Below are 14,428 nucleotides of genomic sequence, written 5' to 3'. Positions count from 1 at the left end.
ACAAATAAATATGCACGTCATCCAAATTGTAATTTATGTAGGGGGTTTTTTGGATTTTTTTTTTGCAGACACTAATAAAATTAATGCTTTGAAAAGTGGTATTTGTTTACTTGTTAATATCACTTTTCACAGTACACTTAGTAGTTACATGGGAGGCTGTGAAAAGTGGTAAGTGATATTAAATATACACATATCACTTTTCACAGTCTCCCAACTAGCTAGTGAGTCTTCTGTGGAAAAAGTGATACTTGCATGTTTGTCAATATCACTTTTCTCAGCAAGCCTTGGGACAAATTAAGCCCTGGAGGGGGAGGTTGGAGGGGGAGGCAGCAGACGCCAGGGGCAATGGTGAGATGGATATGGGGCCAGGGGAGGCAGTGGGGGGCCTGGATTGATGTTGGGGATGAATGTGGGGCCAGGAAGGCAGCGAGAGCCGGGGTGATGAGCCCTGCCGCAGCGTGGCCAGAGCTAGAAGTCAGCACTAGGGGTCAGCGTCTGCGGCCAGAGCCCAGAGCAGGAGCTAAGCAGCCAGAGCTAGCGGTTGGAGCCACATGGCCAGAGCTGGGGATCGGAGCTTGCTGCTGCATGGCCAGAGCTGTGGGTCAGTGCCTGGGGCCAGTGCCCAGTACCACATGGCCAAGGGCCATGTGGCTGGAGCCACGTGGCCGGAGCCAGCACCTGGCACTCACTGCTACATGGTCAGGGCCAGACGTCGGCATCCAGGGTTGGCTCCCACCACCACACGGCTGGAGCCTGGGACCAGAGCCAGGGGTCGGCGCCAGCTGCCGTGCAGCTGGGGATCAGCGCCAGGGGCCAGGGATTAGTGTCAGGGGCCAGGGCCGTGTGGCCAAAGCAACAGGTCAGAGTCCCAAACCCCATGACTGGAGCAGCAGGGCCAGAGCCGGGGCTCAGCACCCACCGCCACACAGCCAGAGCCAGCGCTCAGTACCCAAAGCCCTGTGGCTGGAGCCCACTGCAGCATAGCCAGGGCTGGGGGTCGGCCTCTGGAGCCAGCACCTGCTGCTGCGCAATCAGAACAGGGGCTCAGCACCCGCCGCCACAGGCGGAGCCTGGGACCAGAGCCCAAAGGCCCGCAGCTGGAGGCCACTGGCTGGAACCGGGGATCAGCACCTGCTGCCCCACAGCCGGAGCCAAGGGCCATGAGTCCAGGATCCTGAAGCCCAACTATCCTAAGGCTGAAGACTGGAGTACCCCCTCCCTCAAAGGGGGTCAAGAACTTACCTTGCTCCTGCAGCGTTGTGCCCCACCTATCTCCAGAGGTGATGCAGGGCAGCACATCCAGGAGCAACAGGTAGGGAGGGGGAAGGGCAGATACTTTGTCATCTCCCCCACTACCCCCATCACTGCCTGGAGGCTGTCGTGGCTGCATGAAAAGCCCCTGGTGGCTGCATTTGAGAAATGCTGAGCTAGGGAATAGTTTAGACTGCTCCAACAGCTTTTTTGGACAACAGGTCACCATGCCAGAACAGCAAATTAATCTGTATTACAGTCATGGAAGAGTCATGGTGAAACGAGTCAGCTTTGTACAGAAAGCCACTTCCTGTTTACTGGTTTCCAGCAGGCAAAAGTAACAGAGCTTGCAGCGCTCCAGAGGAAACCCTGGCAATTATAGGCCAGTAAGCCTAACTTCAATACGAGTCAAACTGGTTGAAACTACTGTATACTAAACAAGTGCCACACAACAGCTGGCATCCCTGATGACAGCCAGAGAGAGAGAGAGATCGATCAAGAAATGGAATGGGGGTAGACTCAACTACTCAATCCCAAAGAAGAGATCCCTTTAAGACAGAATAGTATGTTAACAGCACAGAAAGGCTTGTGTTATTATTCCCTATTCACTAAATAATATTTTTTTTTATTATCGCCATGTGGTCAATTCAACAACTTTCACAAACACGAGATGACCAGGAGCTGGCATGACATATGTCTGGGACTCACTGGGGGGTGGGGGGGATGCACACCCTTAATTACAAAAGGTTGAGAGCCTTTGATCTGGCATTTGAAGTGATTTGAGGGCCACAAGCCTAGCAAGGGTTGTGGTTTGGTAGTTCCATGAGGGAGAGGTCAAAAAGACAGGCTAGGCCAGATCCCATGAGATTTCCAGCCCCCACAGGAATTCCAGGGTAGACTTGAGATCTTGTGGGATTTGGCTCAAGATTTGGAGCCATTATAAGAGCGCTGGGCACAGGGCCACTTCCCGTTTGCTGGTTTCCAGCAGCCAAACAGGAGCATGCAGCGCACATGGATCATAGGCAGCAGTCTGGCAACGATCAAACCCTGGTTGACTGTGAAGGGTACACGGTTGGCCAGCTGCAGAGCTGGGACCAAGACACAGTAGGGCAGCACGATGGCAGAACAGACCCACTGCAGCCGCCAGATGCAGGAAGACGTGTGTTGCCTATCCTGGAACAGGAGATAAACAGAAAACTCAGGAAGGAGAAAGAAAAAAGCATGATGTCAGAAAGGGAACCACATACTAATCATCCACGAATAGGGCAATTCATGGAGGTGATGCAGTCCATATTGAATCAGATTGAAGCTCAGGAAAACAGCAGTCAGGGACAGCAGTTGAGTGAGTTCACAAACAGGCAAGACCACCTGGGAGAGCAGGCAGCAGCCCCCAGTGTTCAGGGCCCCTCCCTCCGCAATGCGTGTGTTTGGGGTTCAGCACACCTCACGACTCCTGCTGTCTCAGACACGCAGTTCTGGTGGGAGCAACAGGGTGGGCCCCGGGTGGCTTCAGAGTCAGGCCTGCAGGGGCACACAAGTGGGACATGAACAGAGAGGAGTTCACAAAACATGCCCCATAACTGCAGGTACAGGAGGACCACAATGCCCAGAGCCCCCCAGAAGACAACCCTCCAGCCACCGGTTCCTCACATGGTAGCCTTAGAGATTCCAGCATCACAGCTGCTGGGCCATAGCCTTTAATGCAGCACCCCAGGAGGTCTACTAATGTGGGTTTGAATGCGGTCTCGTATGCAGCTGCTTCTGATCAATTGGGGGCCCATCTTTCAGTTAACACATGAGAAGATATGGTGAGCCCATTACATGGACATATTTTCCCTGCAGTTCAGGGAGAGCCTATATTGGAAGAGAGGGATAAAGTGAAGAGGAGAGAAAAAGACAGTATAAGATCCCCCAAGATAAAGATGAACTGGGACAAGCTTATAGCCTACATCACCTACATGGGCCCATGCTGAAGTATCTAGATATTTTATGTAGGCTGTATAATACTTTTTGAGGCACCTCAGGGCTCTGGTAGGATAAGCAATTTAGAATGAGGGAACCCTGAACCCCTTCTTGTGCTGGAATGAAACCGATCAGGAACTATGGCTGTAGTGCCTGGCTTGGGGGTGCCTGTTACAGGCCCTTACATCAACAGTGGCCATACACTGATAAAGTCAGGGTGTGAAGGGGGGGGAGGGAGGAGACAGGGTGAGGCTTGAGGCACTAACACCTGGCCAGCCAAGGCTTTCATGCTGGGCTTACACTGAGACAGGGAAGTGTTTTCATGCATCCTGTAGGTTTAGGCATAAATGCAGGCATTATGGAGGCGGGCACGAATATTCAGGCTGCCCATATTTAAAGCACATCTTCCCCAGATGCAAAAGAAAAGGAGCACACCTTAGAGACTAACCAATTTATTTGAGCATAAGCTCTCATGAGCTACAGCTCACTTCACCCAATAAATAAATTTGTTAGGCTCTAAGGTGCCACAAGTACTCCTTTTCTTTTTGCGGTTACAGACTAACACGGCTGCTACTCTGAGACCTTTCCCAGAGGATGGGGGGGAGCAATGCAACACAGCACAGAGCAGGGGCAGAACCAGAATGGCTGAAAAAGGCGATATCTCCAATTAACTTGGGTGGTTTAGACACCTTTTAAGGGATTATTCCAAGAAAGAGGATTCCATACATTTGTGGGAGGGTTTTGTTCATGATCCCACAAAAGGGGAGAGGGTGCACAAAATGGCAAATAACCTCACATCTGTTAAAGGGCATGTCCAGGGCCAAGATTCAAAAGTAGGTTTTTTTGACAGGGTTACAGGTCCTGTCCAGCAAATGCTGTTGCCTGATCTCCATATCTCCCCTGTGGGCCTTGTCCCTAAAAGTTCCTGGTGAGTATCACCTCATTCACCATCTCTTGTACCCAAAAGGGAGAAATCGGTGAACAATGCAATCAACCCCAGGCTGTGCACGATGTGCTACACATCATTCGACACTAGGCACATGGTCCCCTCATACTGCCCTTTTGCCTAGTTTACAAAGAATGACATTAAGTCAGCCTTCTTCCTTTTCCCAAGCCACCCAGCTGACTTGTGACCTCTTCCATGATCAGTTTTATGTGGACAGTGCAATGTCCATGGGCTGTGCTATTTCATGGGCAACCTTTGAAAAAATTCAGCACAAGGCTGGACTGAGCAGTCAGGAGGCATGCAGGATGCCAACAGGTGACACACTACCAGGACAATTTTCTGTTTTCAGGCAGAATGAGTGTAAGGGGCTCCTTCGGGTTTTTCAGGACCTGATGGGCAAATTGGGTATTCCCAGAGCTGATGAAAAAACTGAGGGACCTGAGAACACACTGATGTACCTAGGCATTGAGCACAACACAGTCCAGCGGCAGTCCCACCTAATTTGGGACAAGTTTGTGGTGCTAAAAAGACATATTGTTGTTAGAGTCAGCAGGACCAAAACATTTGTCTAGGGGATCTCCAATCCCTGTTGGACAACTTGAACATTATATGGAAAGTCATAGCCTCCAAGCATGCCTTTTGTGAGCAGTTTGCTACTGCTACCATTGAGATATGGGGCCAAACCACTTTATGAAGGTCACTACAGAGATGAAGGAAGACCTGGCAACCTGACACTGATTCCTCACTCACTATAATGGGATGTCTGTATGGAGGGATGTTTACTTGATCAAGGCTGACCTGCAAGTCCACTCAGACGCAGCAAGCAGGATAGATTTTGGCTTGCATTTTAGGGAGCACGGGTGTACCCAGGAGTGGCCCCAGAAATGAAGGGAGTCTGGCATTTTGAAGGACATCACCTTCCTGGATTTCTTCCCCATTCTGGTCACTATTCAGGATGGGGAGTTCAAGGACAAGAGGATCAGGTTTTGGTGCAATAATCAAGCAATTATTCACTTGGTGAACTTTCAGGCCGCTAAATCTGCCAGGATAATGAGGTTTGTAAGGATAATGAGGTTCGTTCTCCATTTTCTCCAATGCAACATTCATTTCACTGACAAGCACGTACCTGGGCTTAACAAAGGCATAACTTATACTCTCTCTCTCAATGGCCAGTTGACAGATTCAGAGCACTAGCACCAGAGGTCACAGAGGTGCCAGACCAGATGCGGGCAGCCCTATGGAATCTTGGTTGCTAAAAACAGTATCCACAGCCAAGGGATCATTGCACCATGCAACTCTTTGGCCTACATGGCGGCCTTTGAGGCATTCCTGGCATTCGCGGCCTGAGAGTCTCCCCAGGGCCCAGATCCCCAAAACCTGGCAGTTCATGATCTCACTACATAGGCAAGGGCTGGCACCACCAACAATAGCTAACCAGTTAGCTGTGTCCTTTGACTGCAGGTCTGTAGGTCATCTGGACCCCTGTAGGGGATTCATGGCCCATAGGATCCTGGAAGATTGGGCTAGGACAGAGAGCAATGTCAGGAAAACAGTGACCTTGCAGGTACTAAAACAATTAGTTGAGGTTCTTCCTCACATCTGCCATTCTTGGGTAGGCAGGTGTGAAGCTGTACTCTTCAAGGAAGCCTTTCTGTTGGCTTTCTTTGAGCCCTTTCAGGTCAGTGAGCTGGTGCCTTCAGCCAAAGGAGACTCTTCAGGGCAGGTTCGCAAACTACATGACATGCAGTGGGAAGGTGACTCTCTACAGCTCAAGGTCCACAGGTCAAAAACAGATCAAACGGGATTCACGGAGGCTGTTTTTCTGCACCGTTCTGGTGAGATGAATCTGCATCCTGTACAGGCACTGCACACATATGTAGCTCAATGCCAACACAGTGAGGGGGGTCCCCTGTTTCTACACAGTGACCATTCCTTCCGAACCAAATTCCAGTTTGTGGGAGTCTTTCAGAAACAGCTCTTGTTCTTGCCACCAGGAGAGCATGCCTCCCAACTCTTTCTGAACAGAGACTTCAACAGTGACTACCCAGTTGTGCACAGGTGAGTCAGAGGTCCAGGCTATAGGACATTGGCAATCCAGCATCCGTCAGTCCTACGGCAGCTGCCCGAGTGGAAGGTAATGCAGGGGGTGGGCTATAAGCACCACAGGTTTTAACCGTGTCTGCTTCCTCCCCCATGTCAATCAAAGAATGTATTGCAGCACACACACAGTTGAGGATGTGGATTTGAGAGCACACCATTGTGCACTAGGCTTACAAGAGAAAATGTAATTTGGCAAGAGGCTCACAGGTGGACACTGGAAGGGATGCGATTCTGTATTGGCACAGCAGACAGGGCATATCCTGGGACCAGCTCATGCCCTTCTTGCATTGACTGGCACCCTGGGAGGACACGCCTGACATCGTCATTATCCACCTAGGGAAGAACAACCTGGGAACATGCTCCAACCTCACACTGATTTTGAAGGCTAAGCAGGATATTGGACTGATGGTGAACGCATTTTCCAGTGTGGGAAGAGTACTGTTGGAGATGTTGGCCCGCAAGGTTTGGCGGACTGCAGTACACCCACAAAAAGGTGGATATGGCCCAGAGGAAGGACCACAGAAAGTAGAAACATGGCTGGAGTCCTGAAGTGGTTCATTATCAGACATGGTCACACAGCTCGGAGTATGGCCAAGCTTTATCTAGAGGAAGGAGTGCATCTCTCTGATATAAGTGCCAATATGTTCCTGGATGATCTCGGTATTGCATTGGCCAAACTTCTAGGTAGTTCGTACAGAATGGGATGGAAGCAGCCCAACTGATGCTGGTGCCTCCTCATGGCAGGTGCCCAGTGCTCGCTGATTTAGGCTTCAGATCCAAAAAAGTACAGTAACATAGTGGCATCTCCTTATGAGATGGGAGTATTATATCTAAGCCCTGTAGCAAACAAACTGGGGCATGGGCACTACCCTAGGGGGACTGCCCCACCAATGTGCTTGATGGCAGTGCTCTCTGGGGGTCGAAGTCTGCTGTCGCCTCAAGCCCTGGAAGGAGGAGGGATGCTAGCAGACAAATGGAAGTGCCCTTAGACTCCCGTAGTGTGATGACTGGCTCCCCCGACGGTGGGAGCCCACAAGATTTGGCAAATGATCAATGGGATGCGAGTTGACTGCAGTGGACTGTCCCCAGAGGGGTACCTTGGATGTAATTTGACTAATAAATTTGTGGCATGGTTAAAGCCCATACCACATGTCCTTGCCTTCTTCCATGCAGTGAGTACACCAATCCAGGGGAAGAGAGAACTCCTTTACTAAAGAAAAAATTGATTATGTCAGTTTTATTTTACCTGTTTTCAAAAATGAAACATTTAGAATAGGCCAATTATAACACAGAAATGATTAGATTAAGGATTTATTTAGGAATTTTATCAAACCACAGAGCTGTAATCTAGGAATTTCATACAGCTGTTTTTAAAAAAAGAGCGTCAGAAATTATTTCTTTTCTTTCATCTACAAGAATGTTGTTGTTTCCCTTCCTAAGGTATGCTATTGGGAGAAACAAGAACTACGCTTTCTTAACACAAAACACAGACAAATAAAAATAGTATCACACAATCTTTAAAACTGCTAAAATATTAGTAGATTTGGTAAAGTTCACTCACTTGTATACTGTCACGTAATCCATCAGAAATTCACTCTATTATAACACTACGGAACTAAGGTCAAACTCTTCCCTTAGCCCTGGCCTACACTGGGGGTGGGGGGTCGACCTAAGATATGCAAATAGTGTAGCTGAAGTCGGCATATCTTAGGTCGACTTCCCGGGCCATGAGGACGGCGGCGAGTCGACTGCTGTCGCTCCCCTGTCAACTCCGCTTCCACCTCTCGCGAGCTGGAGTTCCAGAGTCGATGGGGAGCGTGTTCAGAGATCGATCACTACCTGCTGATCCGGCGGGTAACGAAGACCTGCCCTTAGTTATATCACTGTCTCCTACCCTGGTTTAAATTGATGTTATATGTACACATCAGAGGCTGGAGCATATTATCTCAGTTGTGGAGATAACAGTGAGTCTTGTGCATAGTTAAAATACTGTGAAGTGGTGGCATTTAGGTTACAAGACAGTTCCTGATGTGGATGTTGTGTGTATTATCTTGATTAGCAGGCAACAAGACTCAGGGTAACAGGAGAGTGCACAAGAGCATTACTGTGTACTCCATTTTGCTTCAACAAGCTTTAAGGAGATACAAAAATTGTGCTAAAATTATACTCACCATATACTTTGTAATTGTTAAGAGGTATAGGAGGCTGCAGGGAAGGATACACTCTCAGTTAGCTATAGATAGGGACTACTTCTACACTTCTAAAATGCATTCATGAAACTCTCTGGTCACACTGTACATGGAATCTAACAAAATACACATGGAACTACCTCAACATTATCCCTTCTAGCAAAACCCCGAGAAAACAGACGGTCTTGCACAATACTAAAGGTCAATAAACTGGCTCAAGAATATGAAAGACAAGGTGGATACGGTAATACTTTTTTATTTGACCGACTTCAGTTGGTGGAAGAGAAAAGCTTCTGAGCTTTACACAGCTCTTCTTGAGGTATGGAAAAGGTAACCGGCTAAATACAAGGTGGGACAGATTGTTAAGCATATGGGGTTAAACACTGCAAGGAACCACATAAAATGAAGCGGGCAATTAACCACAAGAATGGCTCAAGAATAGAAAGTCCTTCACTGAGAATACTTTGCCTCAGTTATCTAAATATAGGCACTGCTAGCAAGATCATCAAGTAATCTTAGGCTATGTCTACACTATGGCTTCTGTCAGCAAAATTTATATCACTCAGGGGTACAAATAAGCCACACCCCTAAGCAGGGATGTGTGCAAGGGGGGACAAGCAGGGTATGGGGCCCCCCAGTCAGCGGGGCACAGAACACCTCCAGGGCGGGGAGAGTGAGGCCCGCGCCAGGCCAAGACAGGAGATCCAGCTCCTCCGGGCCAGCGGGAAAGCGAGCTCCACCAGGATGCAGGGGGACAGGAAGAGAGCCAGCTTCTCCAGTCCCAGGGCCGCAGCGAGGAGAGAGAGAGCTCCTCCAGCCACCCAGGGAGAGCAAGCTCCTCAGGCCGAGGGGGGGCACAGGAAGTGCCCTTCCAAAAGCAGCCAGATTTTTATTTCCGTGCGCCCCTGCCCCTGAGAGACAGAAATTACACCAAAGTAGGTCCTAGTACAAGATCTAAGCTACTGCCTCAGGGACATTTACACGTATAGGTGAGTTAATCTTTGCTTAGCTTTTGGCAGGTTTTGGGCATCTACAGGCATTGTGTACTGTCATACTTGGCTGTACAGGGACAGGTGACATGGAGCCATGCTTCCAGTCTCAGAATGTGGGCACCTTCACGAGGCACAAGAGAAAGCATCACATGTGGGAGCAAAACACAGGCAGGGCACTGATGGATAAGAAGGTACACAGGAGACCCGAGGACTACGTCTACACTACACACCAGTGTCAGCGGCATGTAGTGTACAGGTAGCTATATGCTGCAGTGAAAAGCAAGCTGCTTCCACAGTGCAGCGTGTGGCGACACATGTCAATGAAAGACTCCTGCAGCAGGAAGGCAGCGGGAAAGGCTTTTGCTTACAGAGCCTTTCCCTGAGGGGAGGAAAGGCTCTGGCAGGGGAGAAGAAGCTGGGAAACCTCCCTCCCTGTGGCAGGGAAAGGCTCCAGCAGCAGAGAGTTCCCCAAGCTTTTTCCCCGCTGCTTCCCCCAAACAGAGCCTTTCCCCACTTCTGGAGTCTTTCCCTCTAGTGGGGAAAAGGCACTGGCAACAGGATAGTACAGTGCTAAAAATAACAGTGTAACTGGCAGCACAGTTTGGACAAGCAGAGTTGCCACAGGATATGTACTCACATACTCACCCACACTCTTCGAGCATGTCTTTACTGGCCTAAGTCATGCCTCCTTGTCTACGCTTCTATTTATACCCATGCTGGGGGGCTACATGGGTAGAGGTACACTATATGCCGCCAAAAGAAGAAGGCAAGTGTAGACATACCTAGGAGTGCAGATTAAAGGAAATATAGAGGGGTCATGAATGGAGCAAGGGGGAGAGGGCAAGGAAGGTGGGTGCCCAGGAAACTTCAAGCCTTTCTCTATACTGAAAAAATCCTCCTCCCCTGTACCATCTCCCTGCCACTATTTGCTATACCCACATTGATGGAAGTCTCCTTATCACACACATCTCCTACAGATTCGTTAATATGTCAAATAGATGAGTCATGTTTGGTGGGCCTCAGGATCTGTTGCAGTAGGGACCCCCTCCAAAAGACCTTATGCACCAAACTTGGTTAAACTTTTGGTGCTCACTTAAGAAAAACTGGGGGAAATGTGTAACTTGAACCAGCTTCAGTAGAGTCCAAACACCACCCACAACATATTACACTTTAACAAAAAATTCTACACCTTTTTAGAAACTATGAAAATGAGTACTTAAGGGATCCAGTTAGGTCCCCACTGCCAAATAATCCATTCACCATCATGCCACCTGATTTACATAGCCCACCCAAATTTAATATTGCTGTCTAATAAAATTTAAAAATATGTCACCACAAGTTACTAGATTATGAAATCATATTCTTATTTAAGGGATCAATTTTCAAATTGAATCTAGTAATGTATACCTTTGCATATATTTTTGCAAACTTTGTAAGGGTGGTGTGAGTCAGTATGAAATGGTATGTTCCCTGTACATAGCATGTACCTTTGACTGTAATAGTCAGCCCCCATTCCACAGCACCTATGTATGCATCATATACTCCCACACATGGCTGGGGGAGAATGAGACAGTACAGGGTGAGTTCCCTGTCAGATCCCTCTATCTGTGTGTACTGTGGCATTTGGTTGTTTCGCAGAGGTGCTTGGGGCAGTATGGGTGGTAGACACTACCCATATGCTAAGTGTATTTCTGTGTTTGACTATGGGCGAGAGAGAGGAGCATCGGACAGTACTGGGGATGGTATGAAGGGGGAGTTTAGGGAGGTATGAAAGGAATGTATGCCCTCTGTACACACTGTGTACTCCTACACTTGGCTGAGGAGAGAAATGAGGACAGTTGTAGGACAGCATGGTAGAGGGGTGGCAGGACACATGTGCATACTCTATACTCCTATACTTAACTGGTAGGAGGCATAATGCAGCAGCATGAAGGAACTATGGGCGGGTGGAGTACAGAAGCATAGGGACGCAATATGTCCTCTGTACACTATCACTTATCTGTGGAAGGTTAAGAGTTGTAAAGCAGAGAGGGTGTTATGGGGGCACAGGTAAGCCTCCCCAGGCACACCATGTACTCCCGCACCTGGCTATAATGGATAAGAGTCATGAAGCAATATCACAGGAAATATGGGGTGGTGCATAGAGTAAGTTGGATTGGCACTATGGGTAAATAAGTAGGTAGTATTAGAAATGGAGAGCAGTATGAGGTGGCAGAGTGTGATATGGGGCAGTATGAGGGGAGGGAAGAATAGTATGAGAAGATGTAGTGTGGTAAGATGGGAGGATACAGAGACAGCAGTGTGAAGATGGGATATATAGAATAGTAAGGGCACTTTGAGGGGGTTATAGAGTGGAACAGTGAGGGGCACGATGAGGAGATTACAGGGGAGGTAGAATGGTGGTAGATACAAGGCAGGCAGAATGGTCTGGGGTGGTGTTAAGAGACTCACATGCTGGCAGGATGGGGCGGGAGGTTGAGGAAGAGTCACAGAGTGGGCTGAATGGGCAAGATAGGGACAGGGATTCCAGAGTAGGCAGGATGGAAAGGAACAGTATGAGGGGTGCTCCAGGGCAGACAGGAAGGGGAGCACAGGGGTTTTCCACTGTGGCCATGGGGCAGGGGTGAGATGCAAAGGAGCAATATAAAAGGGGGTTTTGAAGTGGGCAGGATGGGGGGGTCAGTATGAGAGGGAGGTTTTGGGATGTGATGGGGTAGATATGGGGGTGATTCCAGGGCAGGCAGGAGGTTTGAAAGCAAGATCGGGGGAGGGTTCCAGGATAGGCAGGATGAGGTTGGGGAGAGGATGTGGGGGTGGCAGGAAGAGGGATTCCGGGGGTAGGATGAGGGAGTGGTGTGAATGAGGGTTCCTGCAAGCACAAGATGGGGGGCAGGAGGCACTATAAGGGGGTTCCAGGGCAGGTGGGATGGGAGGGGTCCGGGGCAGGCGGCATGAAGGGCATGGGGGGCAGGATGAGGTGGAATTCCGGGGGGCAGGATGGGGGTCGGAACGAGGAGCGTTTCCAGAGCCGGAGGGGGGGGGGGATGTTACAGGGCGGGCGGCATGAGGGGCGGGATGAAGGGGGGTTACAGGGCGGGCCGCAGGAGGGGGGTATTCCGGGGCGGGCCGCCCCCGTACGCACCGTGTACTCCCGCACTTGGCTGTGGAAGTTCTGCTCACGAATTGTCACCTCGTCCGCTTCCATCCTTCATACTCCCGCAGCCCCGGCTCGCAATGGCGGCGGCGGCTGCCGCTTCTGCCCCTGCCCCTGCCCCTCCTGCGGCGGGCGGGGAACCATGGCCGGCAGCAGCGCCAACTGTTCCCCGGGTCCCTGGCGGCGAGCGAGGCGACAGGAGCCACCGACAACCCCAGCGGCGCTCGCTATCTCCCCGGGTCTGTCAGCGTCCAGCGGCGGCGGAGGGGAAGGCCCAGCCTCTCTGGCTGCGTCACGGCGCGGCACCAGCGACCGCTGCGCCACCACCAGCCCAGCCCCCGATCGGGGCGGGAGAAGGGCGGGGCCAGCCGGGGCCCAGGGGGCGTGGTCAGCACAGCCCCGAGGGCGCGAGACAACGGGAGGCGGGGCCTGAATGGTCCCCAAGCGCCGATGCCAAGGAGGAAGGCGGAGGTAGTGCGGGCCCAGGGGGCGGGGCTCAAAGGAAGGCGTAGCTAGCACTGCCCTGAGATGAGGGGCAGGACAGCGGGCGCGGTCAGCACTGACCCAGAAGTGGAGAGGTCAAAAGATGGGGCGGGGCCAAAACGGCCCTCGGGAGGCGGGGCTAGGTGAGTAGGCCGCGCCAATTCGGAAAGGAAGGGAGGGGAGGGGCGGAGCTAAACTATGAAAGCGAGGCGCAGGCGCGAGCGGCGACAGTTCTAGGGGGAGGAAGGGTAGGCGGAATCGGGGCGGGGCGGGGCGGGGCGTATGGTCTCTGGTGGTTAAGGCCCTGGCTCAGTGGTTGCAGTCCTGAAGGTTGTGACTCTGAGTCTCACTGATATGCCACCTCCAATTTACCCTGCTGCGGAAAGGTGTCTGCTCCATCAGGTTAGGGCAGCCAAAAGCAGTTGGATGCGATGCTGGCCACGTGGCCCCTTCGCATGTAGGGTTGCCAGCTTTCTGTTTGCCAAAAAGCAAATACACTTGCCTAGCCCCCTTTCATGGATTGGCAGCAAATTCAAAGGAAAAGAGCTGAAAGATAAGGTGAGAACAGCAAACATATTAAAAAGACAGGTTTTAGAGTGGCAGTCCTGTTAGTCTGTATCAGCAAAAACAAGGAGGAGTCCTTGTGGCCCCTTAGAGACTAATACATTTATTTGGGCATAAGCTTTCATGGGCTAAAACCCACTTCATCAAATGCATGGAGTGGAAAATACAGGAGCAGGTATAAATACATGAAAAGATGGGAGTTGCCTTACCAAGCCTGAGGTCAGTTTAATGAAACAGTTCAATTAACAGCAGGATACCAAGGGACGAAAAATAACTTTTGTAGTGGTAATGAGATTGGCCCATTTCAAACACTTGACAAGAAGGTGTGAGTAATAGTTGTAGGCATTATAACATTCAAAAACCAGTAGGAGAACACTTCAGTCTCCCTGGTCACTCAATAACAGACCTAAAAGTGGCAATTCTTCAACAAAAAAAGTCAAAAACAGACTCCAACGTGAAACTGCAGAACTGGAATTAATTTGCAAACTGGACACCATCACATTAGGCCTGAATAAAGACTGGGAGTGGTTGAGTCAATACAAAATGTAAACCTAATTTCCCCCTAGTGTTACGCCTTCTTATCAACTATTTGAAATGGGCCACTCTCATTACTGCTACAATCCTGCTGTTAATTGAATTGTTTGTTTGGCTGACCTCACAGTTGGTAAGGCAACTCCCATCTTTTTATGAATTTATACTTCCTCCTGTATATTCTACTCCATGCATCTGATGAAGTGGGTTTTAGCCCATGAAAGCTTATGCCCAAATACATATGTTAGTCTCTAAG

At 50.1% G+C, this 14,428-nt stretch overlaps 1 protein-coding gene across 3 annotated transcripts in view; it reads right to left on the bottom strand.

Annotated features, from left to right (window-relative positions):
* LMBR1 (limb development membrane protein 1) overlaps positions 1–12,967 on the bottom strand; it is a 151,833-nt gene extending 138,866 nt beyond the window's left edge. For all 3 annotated transcript variants that reach the window (XR_012157623.1, XM_073334557.1, XM_073334558.1), the window contains exon 1: positions 12,583–12,967. Coding sequence is in view for 2 of the 3 variants with exons in the window: in XM_073334557.1 (XP_073190658.1) it covers positions 12,583–12,645 (63 nt within the window). In the remaining variant the exon portion in view is untranslated. The remainder of the gene's footprint in view (positions 1–12,582) is intronic.
* Between the last annotated feature and the right edge of the window lie 1,461 nt (positions 12,968–14,428).

Source organism: Lepidochelys kempii, chromosome 2, assembly GCF_965140265.1.
Source record: "Lepidochelys kempii isolate rLepKem1 chromosome 2, rLepKem1.hap2, whole genome shotgun sequence".
In the NCBI taxonomy this organism is placed as follows: domain Eukaryota; kingdom Metazoa; phylum Chordata; order Testudines; family Cheloniidae; genus Lepidochelys; species Lepidochelys kempii.
Note: the sequence above shows the minus strand (reverse complement) of the source record. Positions and strands in the feature narration are given on the sequence as shown.